At 41.2% G+C, this 25,561-nt stretch overlaps 1 protein-coding gene across 1 annotated transcript in view; it reads right to left on the reverse strand.

The window, feature by feature from the left end:
• LOC126997301 (uncharacterized) overlaps positions 1 to 25,561 on the reverse strand; it is a 155,551-nt gene that overhangs the window by 87,317 nt on the left and 42,673 nt on the right. The window contains exons 2-3 of the mRNA XM_050858300.1: positions 12,375 to 12,690; positions 9,275 to 9,384 (exon numbers count right to left, since the gene is read on the reverse strand). Coding sequence (XP_050714257.1) covers positions 9,275 to 9,384; positions 12,375 to 12,690 — 426 coding nt within the window. The remainder of the gene's footprint in view (positions 1 to 9,274; positions 9,385 to 12,374; positions 12,691 to 25,561) is intronic.

The raw sequence follows: 25,561 nt of genomic DNA on the forward strand, positions 1-25,561 counted from the left end.
GATGGTGGTCTCTTTTTTTTTCTTTTTTTTTTTCAATAATAAATGGTGAGGTTAGGAAACCGGGTGGGAGTGAGGTGTGTGAAGTCGTCGGTTTTGGATGAACTGGGCACACCCACGGCTGCCAGGTCCAGAGGCGACACAAGACATCTCTTTTGTCTAACATGTATACTTTAGATATTATGATTGCTAGAAGAACATGTATTTTGGGGGGTCGAGACCCCTACCCTCAGTGAGTGTCTGCGGTCAAACGTACCCTCCCTCTCAAGGTTAAAGGAGTTAACGAAGTGTTTAGTGTGATTATTATTCCAAGGTTGCACATGGAGGTTATTGCGGCGTATCGATGGCCGCGTCCCCAGTCTGGTCTCCCGCCTGGCTCACTTATTTCCGTTAGCACACCATCAAACTCGTCAAAGCTAACCCTTGCAATTACTATTTATAACGCGAAAATATCATAAAACAGCAAACACACACTGATTGATAAAACTGGACTGACCTTCTCTGTATTAAGCGATGGGAAACCTGAAGCCCGCAGCCGCCATCTTAAGATTCTCTCAGACCGAGTCATTTCTATAAGAACTCCGGCATCAACCCTCGCTGAGTGGTAGTAGGACGTAATAAAACACTTCATGACGAATTTATTAATTTAATGAATTTTTCAATACCTTAACGCTAGTATTTTATTCGTTTATGTAAAAAAAAAAAAAAAAATCGCTACCTGTCTCCATATATTGCACAAAACCAAAGTAAAGAGAAGGGGAGGTAGGTTCACACCGGCCGTTCCGTGCATGGTGTGACGTCACGTGAAATGAAGTTATGGTAGAGTATATACCGCCCGCTTGACTGGCGTATACGGCCGGCTGCCATATTGGAACGGTAAATATTAGCGCGGTCATCTTAAGAAACGTGTGTAATTTAAAGTTAAATAGAATGACAGGTAGCCTGGTCTATACTTAGTGATGGAGAAGTTAAGTCTGCGACCAACATAAAATTTTACACCATTGTTTATTCCTTTTCCGGCATGTCTAACTAGTTTGAAACATAAAAGTTTTTTGCCCTTACTTTTGCCGATCAGATTTGATATTAAGCAAAATGCACACGTACCCATTTACGGTAAACGACACTAAAGTCGTCATATTGGTAATCTCGCCACGAATCATAAATCTTAATTTCTTAACATTTCTACCTGCCAGGTGCCACTGAAGTAGTGAGCGCTCCTGTACACCCTCTGGACCCACCGAAGAGGCGATGCTTCTGGCATTTTGCTTCAGCTCGGTGGGACGACCTGAGGATGTACTTTTCCGATTTCCCGTGGAATGATTACTACTTCCAGGAGCGAGACCCCTCTATGCGTGCCCAGCGCATCACAGGGGTGATTATCTCTGGAATGGAGGCATACATTCCACGTACTTTCTCTACTCCTCATGCTAAAAAGCCTTGGTTTAATCACGTTTGTTCTCGTGCTGTCAAAGATAGAGAGGCAGCTCACAAAAGGTACCAGAGCCTTCGATCTCCCGCTAACCATGAGCTTTACATTTCCGCCCGGAATCGTTCCAAATCTATTCTCCGACGTACCAAAAACTCATTCATTAATAGAAAATGCCAAAACATTGTTTTTTTCTAATTCTTCCTATGACTTCTGGCATCTAGCCAAAAACATCTCCAACTTCACTTTTTCATCTTTCCCTCCTCTCCTTAGTCCTGACGGCAGCACCGCCGTTTCATCTATCTCTAAGGCTGAACTCTTCTCTCAAACTTTCTCTAAAAACTCCACTCTGGACGATTCTGGGCATATTCCTCCTACTCATCCCCCCTCTGACTCCTTTATGCCTGTTATTAAGATTCTTCAGAATGATATTTTCTATGCCATCTCTGGCCTCAATCCTCAGAAGGCTTATGGACCTGATGGAGTGCCTCCTATTGTCCTTAAAAAACTGTGCTTCAGTGCTGACACACTACCTGGTCAAACTCTTTCGCCTCTGCCTGTCAACATCTTCCTTTGCTTCCTGCTGGAAGTATGCCTTCATACAGCATGTACCTCAGAAGAGTGACCGTTCCAATCCCTCAAAGTACCGTCCTATAGCTTTAATTTCTTGTCTATCTAAGCTTTTGAATCAATCCTTAACCGGAAAATTCAAAAGCACCTTTCCACTTCTGACCTTTTCTCTGATCGCCATTATGGGTTTCGCAAGGGGCGTTCTACTGGTGATCTCCTTGCCTTCCTAACTGACTTTAGGTAATCCTCTCTTAGCCGTTTCGGTGAAACTTTTGCTATTGTGCTGGACATATCAAAAGCCTTTGATAGGGTCTGCCACAAATCTTTGCTTTCCAAATTACCCTCCTACGGTTTCTATCCATCTCTCTATACCTTTATCTTCAGTTTCCTTTCTGACCGTTCTATTTCTGCTGTAGTAGACGGTCATTGTTCTTCCCCTAACCCTATTAACAGTGGTGTCCCACAGGGTTCTATCTTATCGCCCACTCTCTTTCTGTTGCTCATTGATGATCTTCTTTCCAAAACGAACTGTCCTATCCATTCTTACGCCGATGACTCTACTCTGCATTACTCAACTTCTTTTAATAGAAGACCCACCCAACAGGAACCAAACGATTACAGGCTGGAGGCAGCAGAACGCTTAGCCTCAGACCTTACTATTATTTCCGATTGGGGCAAGAAGAACCTGGTGTCCTTCAATGCCTCAAAAACACAGTTTCTCCACCTATCCACTCGACACAATCTTCCAAACAACTATCCCCTATTCTTTGACAACACTCAGCTATCACCTTCTTCAATACTAAACATCCTCGGTCTATCCTTAACTCAAAATCTCAACTGGAAACTTCATATCTCTTCTATTACTAAATCAGCTTCCTTGAGGCTGGGCGTTCTGTACCGTCTCCACCAGTTCTTCTCCCCCGCACAGTTGCCATCCATTTACAGGGACCTTGTCCGTCCTCGTATGGAGTATGCATCTCATGTGTTGGGGGGCTCCACTCATACAGCTCTCCTGGACAGAGTGGAGTCTAAGGCTCTTCGTCTCATCAGCTCTTCTCCTCATATTGAAAGTCTTCTACCTCTTAAATTCCGCCGCCATGTTGCCTCTCTTTCTATCTTCTATCGATATTTTCATGCTGACTGCTCTTCTGAACTTGCTAATTGCATGCCTCCCCTCCTCCTGCGGCCCCGCTGTACGCGACTTTCTACTCATGCTCATCTCTATAATGTCCAAGCCTCTTATGCAAGAGTTAACCAGCATCTTCATTTTTTCATCCCTTACACTGGTAAACTCGGGAACAGCCTTCCTTCGTCTATATTTCCTCTTGCCTTTGACTTGAATTCTTTCAAGAGGAGTGCATCAAGACACCTCTCCTCCCGAAATTGACCTTTCTTTTGGCCGCTCATTACTTTTCTTTTCGTGGGAACAGCGATTAGCGGGCTTTTTTTCACCTTTTTTTGTTGCCCTTGAGCTGTTTCTTTAGCTGTAAAAGAAAAATGTCGGCTGCACCCTGCAATATTTATTATATATTAGATACCCATCCAGTTGGGAAGGCAAGAAAAAATTAATAGTATACATCTTGAGAGAGAGAGAGAGAGAGAGAGAGAGAGAGAGAGAGAGAGAGAGAGAGAGAGAGAGAGAGAGAGAGAGAGAGAGTAGGTATGCCACCCCTTGGTGTTCAATAAATAACCACGTATATCGAGGAAACAGAACAGTTCAAACATTTAAGCTGCATATTACATAGTATCAGCATTTGGTCGCACATTCCCTAGACATAACAGTAAATGTATGTCGCAAGTGTCATTTTTGGAATCATAATAGAATGAACTAGCTTCACTACTGAAATGGCAACACTCGACCCTCCTAAGGATTAATGACCAGAAGACTAAGCAAGTCAGGTCAGCGGTCAGCAACAACACCTGACTTAAATTCACCTCAGTCAGATGAATAAGTTCAATAAGCACAAAATGTCTATTTTCTAGAGGGCAGAGATATTCACCCAGTTGGGAAGGCAAGAAAAATAAAAAATATACGTCTGTAGATATAATAATAATAATAATAATAATAATAATAATAATAATAATAATCAGTTTATTGTATGAAGAACCAAGCAGCCCTAGAGCTGAAAATATACATCAGTGGAAGATGAAACGGAAGTAAATGAATGAAACAAAAGAACAAAATAATATGATAGATAATAAAAATGAAAATGGAAATAACGATAATACCAATAATAATAATAATAATAATAATAATAATAATAATAATAATAATAATAATAATAACAATAATAATAATAATAATAATGATAATAATAATAAGTCCTAACGAGTATATTTACAAAATATATAAATAGTGCTGCTCTTAATTTGCATTGTTTATAAATCTGACCGGGCACGGCGCTGTTCTTATAGTGGTCAGTCCGTCCCTGTATCGGAGCAAGAATAGCTACAATAAGGTATATTCAGAGTTGCCAGCCAGCGGGTCACAGGGCCCACAAAGCTTGAACTATTCTTTCAATTATCGTAAATTACCTGTGTTTCTCTGGGGCTTATAACAATTACAATTCACTATATTTAGTGACACTATTGTTATTAAAAATGTAGCTGATCATTCTCGTTGATTTATTTATTGGTAAACGAGAGAAAATATAAATGCTACCCGGCAGCCTCTCCTCATTCAGAATCGTTCTTGCATGAAAGATCTGTGAAATGAAGCAGAAATTAAGTATTAAAAAAAAAATTATTTACATTACATTATATGCTGAGTAGCTGCTTTGGGTGCATCAGTGTCGCCTTCGGTGAAATTCATCAATAACATTAGAGTCAGGCATCTCGACAACCCCCTTCCCCCAACACAAGGAGAGCCAGGTGTTTGCGTCTCAGAGTGGTCACCGGCTTCCGCTCCCAGCATATTATACTCCGCCCTCAAGTGACTGTTGGTTGTTGTGTGAGATGAACCAAGACCTTGGGTGGACGCCTGCCGCTACCAGGAGCGTGGGCAGGTCAAAAGTGATGACGTTTAAGGCCAGAGTTGAGGGTGGAGGGAAACACAATGGACGGAAGCCCATGTCGCACAAGGACAAAAAACAAAGGAGGCTCACTTTCTGCCGAGATGCACCCAAAGCAGGTACTCAGCATATAATATAATGTAAATAATTTTTTTTTTTAAAGTTCATTTCTGCTTCATTTCACAAGTCTTTCATGCAATAACGATTTTGAATGAGGAGAGGCTGCCGGGTAGCATTTATATTTTCTCTCGTTTACTAATAAATAAATCAACGAGAATGATCAGTAACATATATTAACAATAGTGTCACATATTATATTGAAGTGTAATTGTTGCAAGTCCTAGAGAAACACAGGTAATTTACGATAATTGAAAGAATAGCTCAAGCTTCGTGGGCCCTGTGACCCTGTCACTAGTGATACCTGCCAAGAAAGTATATATCTCAGAGAGAGAGAGAGAGAGAGAGAGAGAGAGAGAGAGAGAGAGAGAGAGAGCGAGAGTGTGTGTCTGTGTATGTGTGTGTGTGTGTGTGCGCGCGTGTGTGTCGTATCTAGGTTTCGTTCAAAAGCTGTAGTTTCAAAGTGACGACTACACCCAAAGCCAACAGAATCTGCTCGAGAATAAGTAATTTTTATATCACATATTTTCATCCTTTCATCCAAGCCTTTTAATCTGTCTTTAACCGGAAGATTCATAAGCATCTATCTACTTCTGACCTTCTATCTGATCGCCAGTATGGGTTCCGCAAGGGGCCTTCTACTGGTGATCTTCTTGCTTTCTTAACTGACTCCTGGTCATCCTCTCTTAGCCATTTTGGTGAAACTTTCACAGTTGGGCTAGATATCTCGAAAGCTTTCGATAGTGTCTGGCACAACTCTTTGCTTTCTAAACTGCCCTCATACGGATTCTATCCTTCTCTTTGTTCCGTTATCTCCAGTTTCCTTTCCGGCCGTTCTATCTCTGTTGTGGTGGACGGTCACTGTTCTTCCCCTAAACCTATCAACAGTGGTGCCCCGCAGGGCTCTGTCCTGTCTCCCACTCTTTTTTTCTGATATTCATCAATGATCTTTCCACAACAAATTGTTCTGTCCACTCATACGCCGACGACTCTATTTTGCATTATTCAACTTCTTTCAACAGAAGACCCTCACAACAGGAATTGCAAGATTCTAGACGGGAGGCTGAAGAACACTTAACATCTGACCTTGCTATTATTTCCGACTGAGGCAGAAGGAACTTGGTGTCCTTCAATGCCTCAGAAACTCAATTTCTCCACCTATCAACTCGACACAATCTTCGAAACACCCATCCCCTATTCCTCGACAACACACAGCTGTCACCTTCTTCCACACTAAACATCCTCGGCCTACCCTTAACTCAAAATCTTAACTGGAAACTTCACATCTCTTCTTTCATGAAATCAGCTTCCTCGAGGTTGGGCGTTCTGTATCGTCTCCTCCAGTTCTTTTCCTCCGCACAGTTGCTATCCATATACAGGCGCCTTGTCCGCCCTCGTATGGAATATGCATCTCAAATGTGGGGGGGCTCCACACACACACAGTTCTCTTGGACAGAGTAAAGTCTAAGGCTCTTCGTTTCATCAACTCCCCTCTTCTTACTGATAGTCCTACACCTCTTAAACTCCGCCGCCATGTTGCCTCTCTTTCTATCTTCTATCGATATTTTCACGCTGACTGCTCATCTGAACTTGCTAACTGCATGCCTCCCCCATCCCGCGGCCTCGCTGCACACGACTTTCTACTCAAGCTTATCCCTTTACTGACCAAATCCCTTACGCACGAGTTAACCAGCATCTTCACTCTTTTATTCCTCACGCTGGTAAACTCTGGAATAATCTTCCTTCATCTGTATTTCCTCCTGCCTACAACTTGAACTCTTTCAAGAGAAGAGTATCAGGACACCTCTCCTCCCGAAATTGACCTCTCTTTCGGCCACTCCTCTGAACTCTTTTTTTTTTTTCTATAGGAGTAGTGAGTAGCGGGCTTTTTTTTTCATTATTGTTTCCTTTTTTGCCCTTGAGCTGTTTCCTTTGCTGTAAAAAAAATCCATTTCTTCCTAAGTTCTTGATCTCTTGGGAGCCAACGAAACCGTATATTACTGTTTCCTTTCACAGAAACTGATCGACATCCGCGCACAATACAAAAAGTTGGGATATTCAAAGATAACACACTTTCGCTTAGTTTCCCATTGAGTGAGTGAGGACCTCAGGCTGGTGGAAGTGAGACTGACCTCTCTTCTATGCCCTGACCTTCAGTCCCCGGTTCACCTGACGCCATGAGCAGATGAGACAAATTTAAGTACCTCGCCCCCCCTTAATGGAGCTACCGTCCATTCTCTTTACCTTGCACAAAACAACACTTTTTCGAGTTATTTGACCGTTACATATTCTATATTGCATATATGATATGTGTTATGTTTCACAGTGCTATTTCATTGGCTTGGGAAAGTACAAATGTTGCGCTTCACTAATATAAAACACGAAATATAGCGGTCCTCGATATGTATCTTTTAGTTACTCATTGAAAAGATTATTACTATTCTAAATCAAATATTTAAAACAGAAAACAAATCAGGTTGATGGTTAACTAAAATATATTACAATAACTAGCTAATTACACGTAGTGACATTGTTTTTTGCTTTCCTTGTTAGAATGACAAATGCAGTCGACCTTGTTATCATTGGATTGGAAAAGAGTAAATGTTATAATTTACAACAGAAGCCAAAATAATGTCTCTATGTGTAATAAGCTAGTTACTGTAACATACTTTAGTTACCCATCAACCTGATTCGTTTTGTTTTAAATTTTAGATTTAGAATATCGATAATCTTTTCAATGGGTAACTAAAATAAATATATCGAGGAAACCTATATTTCGTGTTTTATTTTAGTGAGGCGCGACAATTGTTTTTTTTTTCCCAAGCCATTGAAATAGTACTTTGAAACAAAATACATATCATAAAAAATTATATTATGCAATATAATAGATGTAACGGCCAAATAACGCGAAAAAGTGTTGTTTTGTGCGATATATAGAGAATGGTAACGAGTGTTTTTTTACATAAACGAATAAAAAGCGAGCAATATAGGGCATTGAAAAATTTGATAAATTCATTAATTCGTCATTAAGTGTTTTATTACGTCCTCCTGCCACTCAGCGAGCGTTGATGCCGGATTTTTTTATAGAAATGACTCGGCCCGAGGGAATCTTAAGATGGCGGCTGCGGGCTTCAGGATTTGCACAGAGTTAACCAATCCAGTTATATCGGAGATCAATGCACACATACCATTACAGTCACAGAATTCGAAATTCGAGATATTAGTGATGAAGCTGAGACCATGGTTTATTTGTTTTACCCTCAGTACATCACGCGACAGGTCTCTTGACTCAAAAGCACGAACGCATGGATTGGTATACTGATAGTTCACTGCATTAATCCGAGAATATGACCAGTCCCATAGTTTGGCCATTGTTAATTACATTTTTATTATCTCTTGATGCTGTGTTTACATGTGGGTCAGGAATCATAGAAAGCGCTTGATGTATTATTATATTATTATCTCTTCCTACTAGTAGGTTGAGGTCAGATCATCCCCTTCTGCAGTGGTTCTTGTGCTCTTTGGTTTAATTAACGTAGCGTGTGTGTTGTTGCGTAATAATTAGCTGCAATTGTAAGGGGTTGATGGTGCTGAAAATGAAAGAGCCAGACGAAAATTACCTGGGACTGAGCGAGAGGTACGCTACAGTAGCCTCTAGTCTCAAGCCTCGGAACATCACATCAAACACCTTATTAACTACTTTGCGGCGAGTCATATTACTAATGTCGATTCAATTAGGATTTTTATTATATCATCAAAAATAAAGGTAAGGGGGTTTCGAGTAGAAAAAAATGTTTGTCATGGGGTGGCGGAACCAAGTAACCATTTTTGTGTATTTTTATGTCACGCAAGTAACCTTTCCGTTAATAACTGCATCATTTTAGGCAAGCATTAGAGGTTATTGGTGAGATCCTACTGTACAGTGTGGATAAGCAAATAACTTTTTTGAAAATACAAAATGAATGTTCTCATGAACTAATCTGTCTCAATTAATCACAACAGTAACATATCAGAGGAAAAGTTAAATATCTTTAAACACATGAGGTGCTACCCAAAAAAATATCTTACATTGACCATTTTTCAACACTCCTGAAAAACATCATCATGGTAAACAGGTGTTTCATCATTTAAAAAAGAATATAAGAAGTCTTACCTGATTAGATGACCCTGAGGCTGGTGTGTCTCTGATTGTTTGGACTGGGGGGAGTGGAGCAGGACGGACCGGCGATAAAGGGCTGTTGCTACCGCTGTATGGTGCTGACACTGAAAAAATATCAGACACAAAGTATAAGTAATGTCCAAGCATGGAATTGGAATGAAATCGAGAGGAAGTTTAATGATGAAGTTCCTGAATATTTAATGGCACAGTGTTGCGCGTTGTCGCAATAATCGACCCTTTCTTTTCATCTTTTTAGCCTACGGTGGATGTAAATCAGTTATTGAAGGCTGACAGTTTTCATAGTCTATCATTCTTTCCCATGTATTCCCAGGTATCCATTTATCACGCAACCTAATAGGAAAGATAAACAGGGGAGTAGATTGAGTGTAAATTTCCACAAGAAGGGGGGGGGGGGGGGCTGCATACTTAGTTTACTTTAAGTAACGTTGCTTCACTCACCCGCCGCCTCCATTCCAGACAGTCCCTCCGAGCAAGCCTCCACGCAGCTATCCTTCACACTCCAGGCCCCAGGATTGATTAACTTGCCCCAGCCATGGGCATCCCCTTGGTCTCCCCCTCTTAGGAAAATCTTGTTCAGAAACAACCCTATAAGCAGGATGGACGTACGGGAAGCGTGCCAAGTGCCAACATAGCCGGGCAATCCTAACAACGCATATGCACAACAGGTCACATCGTACGGCAGGAGGGTTACACGGAAGTGAACAGAAGCGACGGTGGCGTCTACAGTGTTTTAATCAAAATGCAACTAACCCTCAAGGCATGTGCTCACTCATCTGGAGGAACCCGGTATTCGTCTCACACTGCCTGGTACCAAACAAGCAACAACAGATAAGATCATGCACATTCAAACACACATACACAGATTCATAGCAGTATGAAAAGTCTGGAGATTGCATTCCTTTGACTTAAGAGTTAAGGGTGATGGGTGCCTGGGACATGAAACAACCTTTTCTGATCATGGTGGTTAAGGCCACCAGCCCGGAGAATGGGTTCGCACTGCTCTGTATGATTATATATATATATATATATATATATATATATATATATATATATATATATATATATATATATATATATATATATATATATATATATATTACACACTGGGCAGAACTAAACAGGCATGAACTCAGTTCCTTTCTGAATGTAAGTAACGTTAATAACTGGGTAAACACTACAAGGTTACCAACACCCATCACTTAGTTCATCGCTTTTAATTGCATTATTGGTCATGGTCCTCTTTTAACCCACCTAATCAAATCTTTCACCCCATTTACGACACTAATTTTTTTTCTAATCCTACTTATACAAAAAGAAATTTGAGTGTAGATGCCGAAATGATTATTGATTTCGATAGGAGACGCGAGTAGTAGAATAGGACCCAGGGCTACGTGTCATTGAAATGACCTGACCCCCCCCCCTCAGGTTGACCTTCAAATGACCTCATACCCCCGTAACCTTCAAATGAACTTGACCGCCTTTGACCCCTTATACCCTTCAAAAGACCTTGATGCCCTTATTTTTGCTTTCCCCCCCTCCTTCAGGAGATAATTTAATTGATTAAAGCCATCAGGAGCAGCAGACATTTCACCATATTAAAAAAAAAAAAAATATGGTGAAATATGGAGTGAAGCCGAAAAAAATGGTCAGTGGCCGTCCATCCCGGAAGGAGGATCAAATTTCACCCACACAGGTCAATACCCTTCCCCATCATATGAACACTCACAGTCGTGGCTGCTAGACGTGTCTGCTGCTGCTCCTGATGGCTTTAATCAATAAAATTCTCTCCTGAAGGGGAGGAAAGCAAAGTTAAGGGCATCAAGGTTATTTGAAGGTTATGGGGGTACAAGGTCATTTGAGGTCAACCTGAGGGAGAGGGGGGTCAGGTCATTTCAATGACACGTGGTCCTGGGTCCTATTCTACTACTGACGCGTCTTGAAAGAGCTGAAGTAGTAAGAAGAAGGACACAGAGCGAAAAAGAGGAGGCTTCAGAGTTTACCAATGGAGGACATGAAAGAATTAAGATACTATAGTCTGTTCACTTAAGCTAGATTCCTTGTGCCTAGGCAGGTTGGTAAGCTTGCAGCTGATTGGTTGCACCGCTCTCCCGCTAACACTCATGTCGAACCACATCTTACATGCTCTAGTGCGACATGTTTCTATATTATATGCCATAGCTCACCTCATATACGAGCTAGTCAGGTTTGGTTGACACCATCAGACTTAGCAGTGACTGTAGAATCAAGATGTATTGTAAAAACTCGACAAAACAAAAAAGAAAATGGTATTACGATGAGTTGAATTATGAAGATGTTTAAAAAATGTTTATAACATGTTTTAATTATGCTCACTATTTGCAACAGTTGTTCATTGACTGCAGAAATATATAATTACGATAGTGTGATCAGAATGCAGATAAAGCTCCACATATTGAAAACACAGGGTTATTTATAGCAACATGTCACTCCCCTCAACCATCACGGCGCGCGCGACACTCATTTTTTTTAACATCATCATACAGCGTGTCTCGCGCGCCGTGATGGTTGGGGCGAGTGAAATGTTGCTATAAATAACTCTGTGTTTTCAATACGTGGAGCTTTAACTGAATTCTGATCACACTATCGTGTTCACGAGAGATTTTCCTACGTAATGTAATAATATATTTCTGCAATCAATGAACAACTGTTGAAAACAGTGAGCATAAGTAAAACATGTTATAAACATTTTTTTAACATCTTCACGGTTCAACTCATCGTAATACCATTTTCTTATTTGTTTTGTCGAGTTTTTAAAATACATCTTGATTCTACAGTCACTGCTGAGTCTGATGGTGTCAACCAAAACTGGCTATCTCGTATGTGAGGTGAGCTATGGCATATAATAAAGAAACATGTCTCACTCGAGCATGCAAGATGTGGTCCGACATGAGTGTTAGCGGGAGAGCGGAGCAGCCAATCAGCTGCAAGCTTACCAACCTGCCTAGGCGCCAGGAATCTAGCTTAAGTGAACAGACTATAGTTAACTCTTGCATTGCATATGCACCATCGGATCCCTTATATACTTCTACCATACCTTCAGAAGAACCTGGTAGTTGCGACACATCCGGGTACAGAGCCTGCCCTACCAGTGGCATGGGTGGCTGAGGGATGAAAGTGCCAACTGATGGATACCCGTGGTAGTAGCCAGGGGACGGGGCTGCTGAATATGAGGGTGGAGGATAATTGAATCCATATGGCACAGAACCTGAAGTGGCAGGCTGGTATGGTGGTGGTAGTGAGCCAGGAGTACCATATTGTGGCGGCGGTGGGGGATGAGTGGATGGTGGGTAAGCAGTCAGCTGTGAGTCATAATACTGCATTGGTGGGGCTGTTGGCAAACCAAACGGGATCTGTAATTTTGATGTAATTAGAGTCTTACTGTCACACAATAATATAATAATAATAATAATAATAATAATAATAATAATAATAATAATAATAATGATAATAATAATAATAATAATAATAATAATAATAATAATAATAATAATAATAGTAATAATAAGAACAATAAAAATAATAAAAATAATTAATAATTGTAATAATAATAATAATAATAATAATAATAATAATAATAATAATAATAATATTATTAATAATAATAATAATAATAATAATAATAATAATAATAATAATAATAATAATAATAATATAATTATAGGCCTAATAGTAGAAATAAAAATAATAATATTTTTAACTATATTTATAGTAATATCAATAACAACAACAACAAAAACAAAAACAAAAAAAAACAAAAAAACCGGTGGCGGTGGCAGAGAGGTCAGCGTGCAGGTGCGGCGTCCTGGAAGATCCCGGGTTCGAATCCCATCCGTCACTACGAGCTGATAATTTTCAGTTATTTTCAGTTTTTCCTTTTTACAGAAAAAAATTAATGACAAAAAAGCCCGCTAAGAAAAAAAAAGTTTAGAAGAGTGGCCGAAGGAGAGGTCAATTTCGGGAGAAGTGTTTCGATACTCTCCTCTTGAAAGTGTTCAAGTCGTAGGTAGGAGGAAATACAGACGAAGGATGATTGTTCCACACTTTGCCAGTGCAAGGGATAAAAGAATGAAAATGGTGATTAAACCTTACACAAGGGATTTGGACAGTATAGGTTGAGCTAGTGTAAAAAGTTGAGTGCAGCGGGGCCGCGGCAGTGGAGGAGGCACGCAGTTAGCATGTTCAGAAGAGCAGTCAGCATGAAAATATCGACAGAAGATAGAGAGGAATCGTGGCGGCGGAATTTAAGAGGTAATATACTGTCAGTAAGAGAAAGGGAGTTGATGAGACGAAGGGGAAGAGCCTTAGACTCTACTCTGTCCAAGTGTGTTGTGTGTGTGGAGCCCACACACACATGATGCATACTCCATACTAGGGCGGACAAAGTCCCTGTATATGGATAGTATCTGGGAAGGAGAAAAGAACTGGCGGAGACGATACAGAACGACTACCCTCGTGGAAGTTAATTTAGTAAGAGAGGAGATATGAGATTTCCAGTTCAGATTTTGAGTTAATTAAGGATAGACCGATGATGTTTCTAGTGGAAGAGGGTGACAGCTGAGTGTTATCGAAGAATAGGCGATAGGATTTTGGTAGATTATGTCGAGTTGAAAGGGAAAAAAATTGCGTTTTTAAGGCGTTGAAGGACACGAAGTTCTTGCCCCAATCAGAAATGATAGTAAGGTCTGAGGTTAAGCGTTCTGCGGCCTCCAGCCTGGAATCATGTAGTTTATGAAGGGAGGGTCTTCTAACAAAAAAAGGTGAGTGATGCAAAGTAGAATCATCGGCGTAAGAATGGATAGGGCAGTTTGTTTTGGAAAGATCATCAATGAACAACAGAAAGAGAATGGGAGATAGAACCGAGTCCTGCGGGACACCACTGTTGATAGGTATAAGGGAAAGTCAGTGACCGTCCACCACAGCAGAGACAGATCGGCCAGAAAGGAAACTGGAGATGAAAGTACAGAGAGAGGGACAGAATCCGTAGGAGGGTAGTATGCAATGCAAAGATTTGTCCCAGACTCTGTCAAAAGCTCTTGAGATATCTATGGCAACAGCAGAAGAAAGGGGTGTGTGCTTAGGGAACCTCAGCTTCAGCAGGAAGAGTATAACGAGCGTGGTCACAAACACCATTTTTATTAACTTGGTAACCCAAACGTTTCGACATCAGGATGTCATCTTCAGTGGCCTAAAACATGAACAATTTTAAGCAGAGTGAAGCTTATTTTTATATTTTTTTAGTCACTTTGCTGAAAATTGTTCATGTTTTAAACCACTGAAGATGACATCCTGATGTCGAAACGTTTGAGTTACCAAGTTAATAAAGATGGTGTTTGTGACCACGCTCGTTATACTCTTCCTGCAACAGCAAAAGTTTTACCGAAATGGATGAGAAAAGATGGCCAAGAGTCAGTTAAGAAATCAAGATCACCAGTAGAACGCCCCTTGCAGAACCCATACTTGCGATAAGACAGAAGGTCAGAAATTAACTGATGATTAAAAACGAGTAAGGATTGCTGCAAAAGCTTTAGAAAGACAAGAAAGTGAAATTATAGGACGGTAGTTTGAGGGATTATAGCGGTCACCCCTCTTAGGCACAGGCTGTATGTAGGCGTGCTTCCAGCAGGAAGGAAAGGTAGATGTTGAAAGGAAGTGACGAAAGAGTTTGACCTGGCAGGGTGTCAGCATGGAAGCTCAGTTTTTAAGAACAATAGGAGGCACTCCATCAGGTCCATAAGCTTTCTGAGGATTGAGGCTAGAGAGGGCATAGAAAACATCATTCTTAAGAATCTTAATAACAGGCATAGTGGAGTCAGAGGGCAGATGAGTAGGAGGAATATGGCCTAAATCGTCCAGAGTGGAGTTTTTAGAGAAAGCTTGAGCGAGGAGTTCAGCCTTGGAGATAGATGTGATGGCGGTGCTTCCGTCAGGAAAGATGAAGCAGTGAAATTGTTTGAGATATTTTTGGCTAGATGCCAGTAGTCCCTGGAAGAATTGGAAAGAGCAAGGTGTTGGCATTTACTATTGATGAAAGTGTTTTGGGTAAGTCGAAGAACAAATTTGGTCGATTCCTGGCAGAAATGTAAAGATCATGATTAGCAGGACTGGGAAGGCTCTGGTACCTTTTGTGAGCTGCCTCTCTATCTCTAATAACATGAGAACAAGCGTATTTGAAACAAGGCTTTTTAGCATTAGAGGTAGAGAAAGAACGTGGAATGTGTGCCTCCATTCTAGACACAATCACCTCAGTAATGCGCTGGGCACACACAAAGGGGTCTCTGTCCTGGAAGCAGTAATCATCCCAAGGGAAATAGGAAAAGTACATCCTCAGGTGGTCCCATCGAGCTGAAGTGGAATACCGAAACCACCGCCTCTTCGGTGGGTCCAGAGGCTGTACAAGTGCGATAGGAGAGAAAGCGGAAATGGATTGTGATTGGAAGAGCCAAACGGAGAGACAAGTTTAACAGAGTAAGCTGAAAGATTAGAGGTCAGCAAGAGATCTTAGAATGTTGGGCGAGTCTCCAAGGCGCTCGGGAATACGTGTAAGGTGCTGAATCAACTGCTCTAGATCACTAAGGACAGCAAAGTTGTAGGCTTGTTCACCAGGCTGGTCAGTGAAAAAGGATGAAAGCCAAAGCTGGTGGTGAATACTGAAATCTTCTAAGATGGAAATTTCAGGGAAGGGAAAGTGAGTCGATGTGTTCCACTTTAGAGTTCAAATGGTCAAAGAATTTTACATCGTTGGTAGAGTTCGGTGAGAGATAAACAGCGCAGACGTATATAGTAATATAACGCCATTTAAGTCTTAGCCGGATGGTTAAAAATTCTGAAAAGTCAAGGTCGTGGGATCGAGGGCAAGTGATGTCGTTGCGTACATAGACGCAGCATCCAACTTTGGATAAAAATGTAGGCTAGAGATAGTAGGAGGGAACAGAGTAGAGATTACTGTCAGTAGCCTCCGAGACCTATGTTTCGGTGAGGAAAAGAAGGTGAGGTTTAGAGGAGGAGAGATGGTGTTCCACAGAATGGAAATTGGAACAAAGACAGTCAATGTTGCAGAAATTAATAAAGAAAAAGTTTGAAGAGCTATCAAGACACTTCTCAGGTTGGAAGCCAAAAGGGTAGTCCTCTCTGGAGGCATTTGTGTTGCCTTCTCCCTCCCCCCCTCCCTCAGACGGGGACTCCGAGGCAGAAATTTCGTCAGCCATTGTGAAAAACTGATAGGCTTTGAGGAAATGGTGCGTGTGTTGCGTGTATGTAGTGTGGTGTGAAAAGTAAGAGAATTTGTCTTAAGAGAGCATATTCAACTTCATTCCGGTGTAAATGAGACAATAGGGAACGGAAAGTGAGGACACGAGAAGGGTCTTTGGTGGGCTTGAAGAACCCTCCTCGCTTCCCGACTATACTTCACCGGGAGCGGCTTACTCACGTTTCGGTAGGTGTCTTCCTACCTAATCCCAAAGACTACCCACATACTGTCCTGGGCCCGGATTCACTAACGCCTCGCAGATACGAAGTTTTTAAGTGAATCCAATATGTTGGTGATAAGAATTTTTTATCTTGCGATTCTCTAACACTTCTCAAGTCCGCCATGTTGAGATTCTTCACTCCTTAGCGCTGTTTCACACTTCCGCCGACAGACGGCATAGTGTGTTGTTGACATTTCTCCTTCAACCAATGACAGAGCTTGATACATACGTACTCTAGAGACAGTAGCCAATCACAGGAACCAAAACAGTAGTGCAGCACGTGGCTCAGTGAAGAAGAAATCAACTCTGACTGTGACAGGCGATGCTGCCTGCTCCACCACCGGAAGTACGTTAGATGAAGTGAGGAAGTTCAAGTAAGCCAATCACTTGTCGTGTGGAGAGTCAGGCAGTCAGCTAGGTATATTGTTGGTAACACGTGCTAGTAAGTGAAACTTGTTTGTTAACCTGCAAAAAGTTATCATTTAGGTAACATTATAAACACGTTTGTCTTTCTGTCAGTTCTTAACATTGACTTGGTCCTCCAAGTTGTCCATGACCAGTCTCATGTCCCTAATTTGACCTCCTCTGCAGGTAAAAGTGTGATATACCTGTACACACCAAGTTATCTCCCCATGGAGAGAGGAAGGAATTTGGGGACACACATTGTCATTTCAGTATTTTCATAGAGGGCTGAGGTCTTTTACTGAACAGCAGAGTTCAGCAAACATTTCAGTCATGTTCTGTTGTTTACCGAGCAGATGATTTGCCACCTCTGCCACAAGGGCACTGCCCAATGTGGCAGGGGATTAGGAGTGGAGCTCAAACATTGTCAGCTGCTCAGATATTGGGAAGTAGATAACAGAGCAAACTTTCCAAAAAGCAACTTGGTGTATTATGGCTTAGAACACTGTTGCTCTACCTTAATTACAATAACAATAAATAAAAAGCTGTAATAGTGATTCAAATAAACTAACTTCATATCCAAACCAATGATAGAGAGGTAGCTCACAAAAGGTACCAGAGCCTTCAAACTAATGCTAATTATGAACTTTACATTTCTGCCCGAAATCGTGCCAAACCTATTCTCCGACTAACCAAAAATTCTTTCATTAATAGAAAATGCCAAAACCTTGCTTTCTCTAACCCTTCCCGTGACTTCTGGCATCTAGCCAAAAACATCTCCAACTTCACTTTTTCATCTTTCCCTCCACTCCTCAGTCCTGACGGCAACACTGCCGTCTCATCTATCTCTTAGGCTGAACTCTTCTCTCAAACTTTTTCTAAAAACTCCACTCTGGACGATTCTGGGCATATTCCTCCTACTCATCCCCCCTCTGACTCCTTTATGCCTGTTATAAAGATTCTTCAAAATGATGTTTTCTATGCCCTCTCTGGCCTCAATCCTCAGAAGGCTTATGGACCTGATGGAGTTCCTCCTATTGTCCTTAAAAACTGTGCATCCGTGCTGTCACCCTGCCTGGTCAAACTCTTTCGCCTCTGCCTGTCAACATCTACCTTTCCTTCTTGCTGGAAGTATGCCTTCATACAGCCTGTGCCTAAGAAGGGTGACCGCTCCAATCCCTCAAACTACCGTCCTATATCTTTACTTTTTTGTCTATCTAAAGCTTTTGAATCAATCCTTAGCCGGAAGATTCAAAAGCACCTTTCCACTTCTGACCTTCTATCTGATCGCCAGTATGGGTTCCGCAAGGGGCGTTTTACTTGTGAACTCCTAGCCTTCTTAACTGACTCTTGGTCATCCTCTCTTAGCCGTTTCGGTGAAACTTTTGCTATTGCGCTGGACATATCAAAAGCTTTTGATAGGGTCTGGCACAAATCTTTGCTTTCCAAACTACCCTCCTACGGTTTCTATCCTTCTCTCTGTACCTTTATCTCCAGTTTCCTTTCTGAACGTTCTATTTCTGCCGTGGTAGACGGTCACTGTTCTTCCCCTAAATCTTTTTTTTTTTTTTTTACGTTGTTGCCTATTGCGCCGGTAGGCATCTTCCCGGTGGGGCCTGATGGTCGGCCCAAGGCTTTTTCCAGGTGGGGCCTGATGGTCAGCCCAGCCCGTTCTGGCGCTGGCGAGTGTTTATAGTGGCGCCATCTTGCATTGGCTCATGCTGCCCCCCGGAACTCGTTCTTGATTCCCTTGGACGGCTTCCTCTAGAGTCCGGGTTGATGGGTGGTCTTCAGGACAGCATGTGTATTTTTTTCCGCTCAGCATTGACAAATCCGATGGTAGCGTGAGCGTGAGGATTCGAACCCGCGTCCGTCCATCACCATGCAGGTCCAGGGTACTATCGCTATCACTTCGGCACCCGCCTACCAAAATCTCTAAAAATCTAATGTGTCCTAAGCCCCAGGGACGTCTATCTCCACTCTTTTCTGTTGTTCATTGATTGATCTTCTTCCAAACGAACTGTCCTGATCACCCTACCGATGATTCCACTGCATTACTCAACTTCTTTTTTTAATAGAAGACCCACCCTACGGAACTTAACGACTCAAGGCTGGAGGCTGCAGAACGCTTAGCCTCAGACCTTACTATTATTTCCGATTGGGGCAAGAAGAACCTGGTGTCCTTCAATGCCTCAAAAACACAGTTTCTCCACCTATCCACTCGACACAATCTTCCAAACAACTATCCCCTATTCTTTGACAACACCCAGCTATCACCTTCCTCAACACTAAACATCCTCGGTCTATCCTTAACTCAAAATCTCAACTGGAAACTTCATATCTCATCTCTTACTAAATCAGCTTCCTCGAGGCTGGGCGTTCTGTACCGTCTCCGCCAGTTCTTCTCCCCTGCACAGTTGCTGTCCATATACAGGGGCCTTGTCCGCCCTCGTATGGAGTATGCATCTCATGTGTGGGGGGGCTCCACTCACACAGCTCTTCTGGACAGAGTGGAGGCTAAGGCTCTTCGTCTCATCAGCTCTCCTCCTCATACTGATAGTCTTCTACCTCTCAAATTCCGCCGCAATGTTGCCTCTCTATCTTCTATCGATATTTCCACGCTGACTGCTCTTCTGAACTTGCTAACTGCATGCCTTCCCCCCTCCCGCGGCCCTGCTGCACTCGACTTTCTACTCATGCTCATCCCTATACTGTCCAAACCCCTTATGCAAGAGTTAACCAGCATCTTCACTCTTTCATCCCCCACGCTGGTAAACTCTGGAACAATCTTCCTTCATCTGTATTTCCTCCTGCCTACGATTTGAACTCTTTCAAGAGGAGGGTATCAGGACACCTCTCCTCCCGTATTTGATCTTCCTTTCGGCCACCTCTTTTGTTTCTTTTTAGGAGCAGCGAGTAGCGGGCTTTTTTTTTATTATTGTTTTCTTTTTTTGTGTGCCCTTGAGCTGCCTCCTTTGTTGTAAAAAAAAAAAAAAAAAAAACTAGATACTCTAGATTGTCATTGCTTAGTCATTACATTTCTTTATTTTCATTTCCTAAGATTAAGTTTATTAACAATGTAATCATTCTTCCTCGTTGCTTCTTTACCTTTACCTATTGGGCAGTATCTTTTACCCCTCTCTCTCTCTCTCTCTCTCTCTCTCTCTCTCTCTCTCTCTCTCTCTCTCTCACACACAAAAAAAAAAAATATCTAGAATGTAACTTTTTTTTTCCTTCAGGAGGACCAAGCAGACACACAACTAAGTGCCACAGAAGAAGCAGTGAATGTCATGATCGGTGATGTTCCCATTCTTTTTTTTTTTTTTTACATCAGAGGGCACGGCTCAAGGGCAACAAAAATAGTACGAAAAAAAATCGCACTGCTCACTGCTCCTATAAAAGATAAAAGTAAAGAGTAGCCAAAAAAGAGGTCAATTTCGGGTGGAGGTGTCGTGATGCACTCTTTTTGAAAGAGGTCAAGTCATAGGGCCGCTTTCACAGTCATTTTGTTTGTTTTGATCGTTACCATTGGCGTCGATCGCCGCTATAGTATTTCCACGTAAAACTGGCCGATGGGGTAGTGGCGGCTGCGGGGTTAGCCTAGCCCCGCACATTGGCACACAAACACTCAACACCTCTCGCTTCCTCTGCAGCCACCACTACCCCATAGGCTAGTTTCACGTGGAAAACTATAGCGTCGATCGCCGCCATTGCTAACGATCAAAACAAACAGTGACTATGAAAGCGGCCCATAGGCAAGAGGAAATACAGACGAAGGAAGGCTGTTCCAGAGTTTACCAGTGAAGTGGATGAATGAATGGAGATTATGGTTAACTCTTGCATAAGGGGTTTGGACGGTATAAGAATGAGTATGAGTAGAGAGTCGTGTGCAGCGGGGCCGCGGCAGGGGAGCATGAATGCAGTTAGCAAGTTCAGAAGAGCAGTCAGCATGAAAATATCGATAGAAGATAGAAAGAGAGGCAACATGGCGGCGGAATTTAAGAGGTAGAAGACTATCAGTAGGAGGAGGAGAGCTGATGAGACAAAGAGCTTTAGACTCCACTCTGTCTAGGAGAGCTGTGTGAGTGGAGCCCCCCCACACGTGAGATGCATAATCCATACGAGGGCGGACAAGGCGCCTATAAATGGAAAGCATCTGTGCGGGGGAGAAGAACTGGCGGAGACGGTACAGAACGCCCAGCCTCAAGGAAGCTGATTAAGTAAGAGAAGAGATATGAAGTTTCCAGTTGAGATTTTGAGTTAAGGATTGACCGAGGATGTTTAGTGTTGAAGAAGGTGAAAGCTGAGTGTTGTCGAAGAATAGGGGATAGATATCTGGAAGATTGTGTCGAGTGGATAGGTGGAGAAACTGTGTTTTTGGGGCGTTGAAGGACACCAGGTTCTTCTTGCCCCAATCGAAAATAATAGTAAGGTCTGAGGCTAAGCGTTCTGCAGCCTCCAACTTGGAATCGTTTAGTTCCTGTTAAGTGGGTCTTCTATTAAAAGAAGTTGAGTAATGCAGAGTGGAGTCATCCGCGTAAGAATGGATAGGACAGTTCGTTTTGGAAAAAAAGATCATTAATGAACAACAAAAAGAAAGTGGGAGATAGGACAGAGCCCTGCGGGACACCACTGTTAATAGGTTTAGGGGAAGAACAGTGCCCGTCTACCACAGCAGAAATAGAACGGTCAGAAAGGAAACTGGAGATAAAGGTACAGAGAGAAGGATAGAAACCGTAGGAGGGTAGTTTGGAAAGCAAAAATTTGTGCCACACCCTATCAAAGGCTTTTGATATGTCCAGCGCAATAGCAAAGGTTTCACCGAAACGGCTAAGAGAGGATGACCAAGAATCAGTTAGGAAGGCAAGGAATCCATACTGGCTACCAGATAGGTCAGAAGTGGAAAGGTGCTTTTGAATCTTCCGGTTAAGGATTGATTCAAAAGCTTTAGATAGACAAGAAAGTAAAGCTATAGGACGGTAGTTTGAGGGATTAGAATGGTCACCCTTCCTAGGCACAGGCTGTATGAAGGCATACATCCAGTAGGAATGAAAGGTAGATGTTGACAGGCAGAGGCGAAAGAGTTTGACCTGGCAGGGTGTCAGCACGGAAGCACAGTTTTTAAGGACAATAGGAGGCACTCCATCAGGTCCATAAGCCTTCTGAGGATTGAGGTCAGATAGGACATAGAAAACATCATTAACAGGCATAAAGGAGTCAGAGGAGGGATGAGTAGGAGGAATATGCCCAGAATCGTCCAGAGTGGAATTTTTAGAGAAAGTTTGAGAGAAGAGTTCAGTTTTAGAGATAGATGAGACGGCGGGGCTGCCGTCAGGACTAAGGAGAGGAGGGAAAGGTGAAGAAGTGAAGTTGGAGGAGATGTTTTTGGCTACATCCTAGAAGTCCCGGGAAGAATTAGAAAAAGCAAGGTTTTGGCATTTTCTATTAATGAAGGAGTTTTTGGTAAGTCGGAGAATAGATTTGGCACGATTCCGGGCAGAAATGTAAAGATCATGGTTAGCAGGACATCCTGATGTTCCTAGCCCAGAAGAGGTGTTAGGTAATGCTTAGTTTTAGATCCTGAAGGTAATAGTAATGTGCCACTTTGTAGAGCGACCTAAACAACCCTAGGGAAGGCCTTTACATATGTGCTGAAAGACATGAAAAGAAGGAAGCAGAGGCGACTCTGTTCATTGTGAGTTCCTGATGCTGGAACACACGCTAATGTTGTGAAGATCAAATTAACTAACTAATGGGGAGCATACGCCCGGTTGTTTAGATCACTTTAATAATTTTGTTTCTTGTGTGCTTTGACATTCAACTCACTGTGGTGTAGGTAGTGGTTAGCATGCCTAGCTAAAAATCTGCAGGCCTTGGATCAGTCCTGACCTGAATAGTCATTGTGCAGCCCACCCAGCTCTTCATTCTTCATTTTAGGTTGGTTGATAATTGGGTACCAGGAAAAACTGGACCTTTGGCAATCTGGATGCCATACTGGCCGTGTCCTAAGGTAATAGATTCTTACCCACTTTAATCTCAAGGGCTGGGGTGACGGAGATGAGCGCCAATGCAGTGAGCAGCTCCAGCACATGCCCCCGAGTTTACCTTTACTTTTATTAAGGGATTTGAGTAGAGTTGTAATTGTGTGATGTGACTGCCTATGAGTGAGCTGTGTATGTCGATGAGTAGGTTGTGTTTGCCTGTGGGTAGTAAGCACTAGGCAGTATTTCTTGCTAAAAAGTCATTTGTTGCAGAGTAGTCAGACTAAAGTCATATAATTATGATGGTTAGCTTTTTTAGTACACACTTATTTTTTTTCAATTTAAATGGTTTGAGTATTAAGAAATACAACACAAGACAACTCGGCATTATTATATGAGATTTGGGCATTATACATTTTACATAGTTTCAACAGAGAAAATCAGGCCATTAAAGATTAGAGGTAAATTGCAGAGATGGTGGATGTGATGATGAGTAGTAAGTAGTTCCTGCTTATGATGACAGAGGTAATCATTTTTCTTTCACAGAGGCTTAGTGTCACTTGAAAGCGTAATGGGTGCTACATCACCTAGCACCCCATAATATATATATATATATATATATATATATATATATATATATATATATATATATATATATATATATATATATATATATATATATATATATATATATATATATATATATATATATATATATATATATATATATATATATATATATATATATATATATATATATATATATATATATATATATATATATATATATATATATATATATATATATATATATATATATATATATATATATATATATATATATATATATATATATATATATATATATATATATATATATATATATATATATATATATATATATATATATATATATATATATATATATATATATATATATATATATATATATATATATATATATATATATATATATATATATATATATATATATATATATATATATATATATATATATATATATATATATATATATATATATATATATATATATATATATATATATATATATATATATATATATATATATATATATATATATATATATATATATATATATATATATATATATATATATATATATATATATATATATATATATATATATATATATATATATATATATATATATATATATATATATATATATATATATATATATATATATATATATATATATATATATATATATATATGGCTGGAGTAGTGGAAGACACCTATCGAACAGGCGCAAGCCACTCCAGTGAGGTATATATGGGAGGTGAGAGAGGAGCTGAAGCCCTCCAAAGACCCTCCCCTGTCCTCACTACCCGTTTCCCTATTGTCTCACCACCACCGGAGAGTAGTTCAGCATGCTCTCTAAAGACAGATCCTCTCTTTATCCACACCACACTACATTCACACAACATATACACCTTTTCCCAAAATTAAAATTTCAAAATTGCGAACATACACCCAAGCCTCAGGTCCCCCGCCTGGGAGGACCTAAAATTCCCCAGGGAGGACTCCCTTCTGGCTGCCGACCCGAAGAGGTGTCTTGATAACTCCTCGAACCTCTTTCTTCTCAATTTCTGCAACATTCGCGGTCTTCGCTCTAATTTTCATTCTGTGGAACATCATCTCTCCTCCTCTAAACCTCACCTTCTCTTCCTTACCGAAACACAGGTTTCTGAGGCTACTGACAGCAATCTCTACTCTGTTCCCTCCTACTATCTCTATCCTAAATTTCAATCCAAAGCTGGATGTTGCGCCTACGTGCGCAACGACATCACTTGTTCTCGTGCCCACGACCTTGACTCTTCTGATTTTTCCACCATCTGGCTAAGACTTCATTGTCATTCTATTACTAAATACATCTGTGCTGTTTATCTCTCACCTAACTCTACCAACTATGTATAATTCTTTGACTATTTGAATTCTAAAGTGGAGCACATCTTGACCCACTCTCCCTTCGCTGAAATCTCCATCCTAGGAGATTTCAATGTTCACCACCAGCTTTGCCTTTCATCCTCTTTCACTGACCATCCTCGTGAACAAGCCTACAACTTTGCTAACCTCAACGACCTAGAGCAGAGCAGACCCTACACGTATTCCCGACCGTCTTGGAGATCGGCCCAACATTCTAGACCTCTTCCTTACCTCAAACCCTTCTGCTTATTCTGTCAAACTGTTCTCTCCGTTGGGCTCCTCCGATCACAATTTTTTTTCTGCATCCTGTCCTATCGCTCCTGTACACCCTCTGGACCCACCGAAGAGGCGATGCTTCTGGCATTTTGCTTCAGCTCGGTGGGACGACCTGAGGATGTACTTTT

Source organism: Eriocheir sinensis, chromosome 12, assembly GCF_024679095.1.
Source record: "Eriocheir sinensis breed Jianghai 21 chromosome 12, ASM2467909v1, whole genome shotgun sequence".
In the NCBI taxonomy this organism is placed as follows: domain Eukaryota; kingdom Metazoa; phylum Arthropoda; class Malacostraca; order Decapoda; family Varunidae; genus Eriocheir; species Eriocheir sinensis.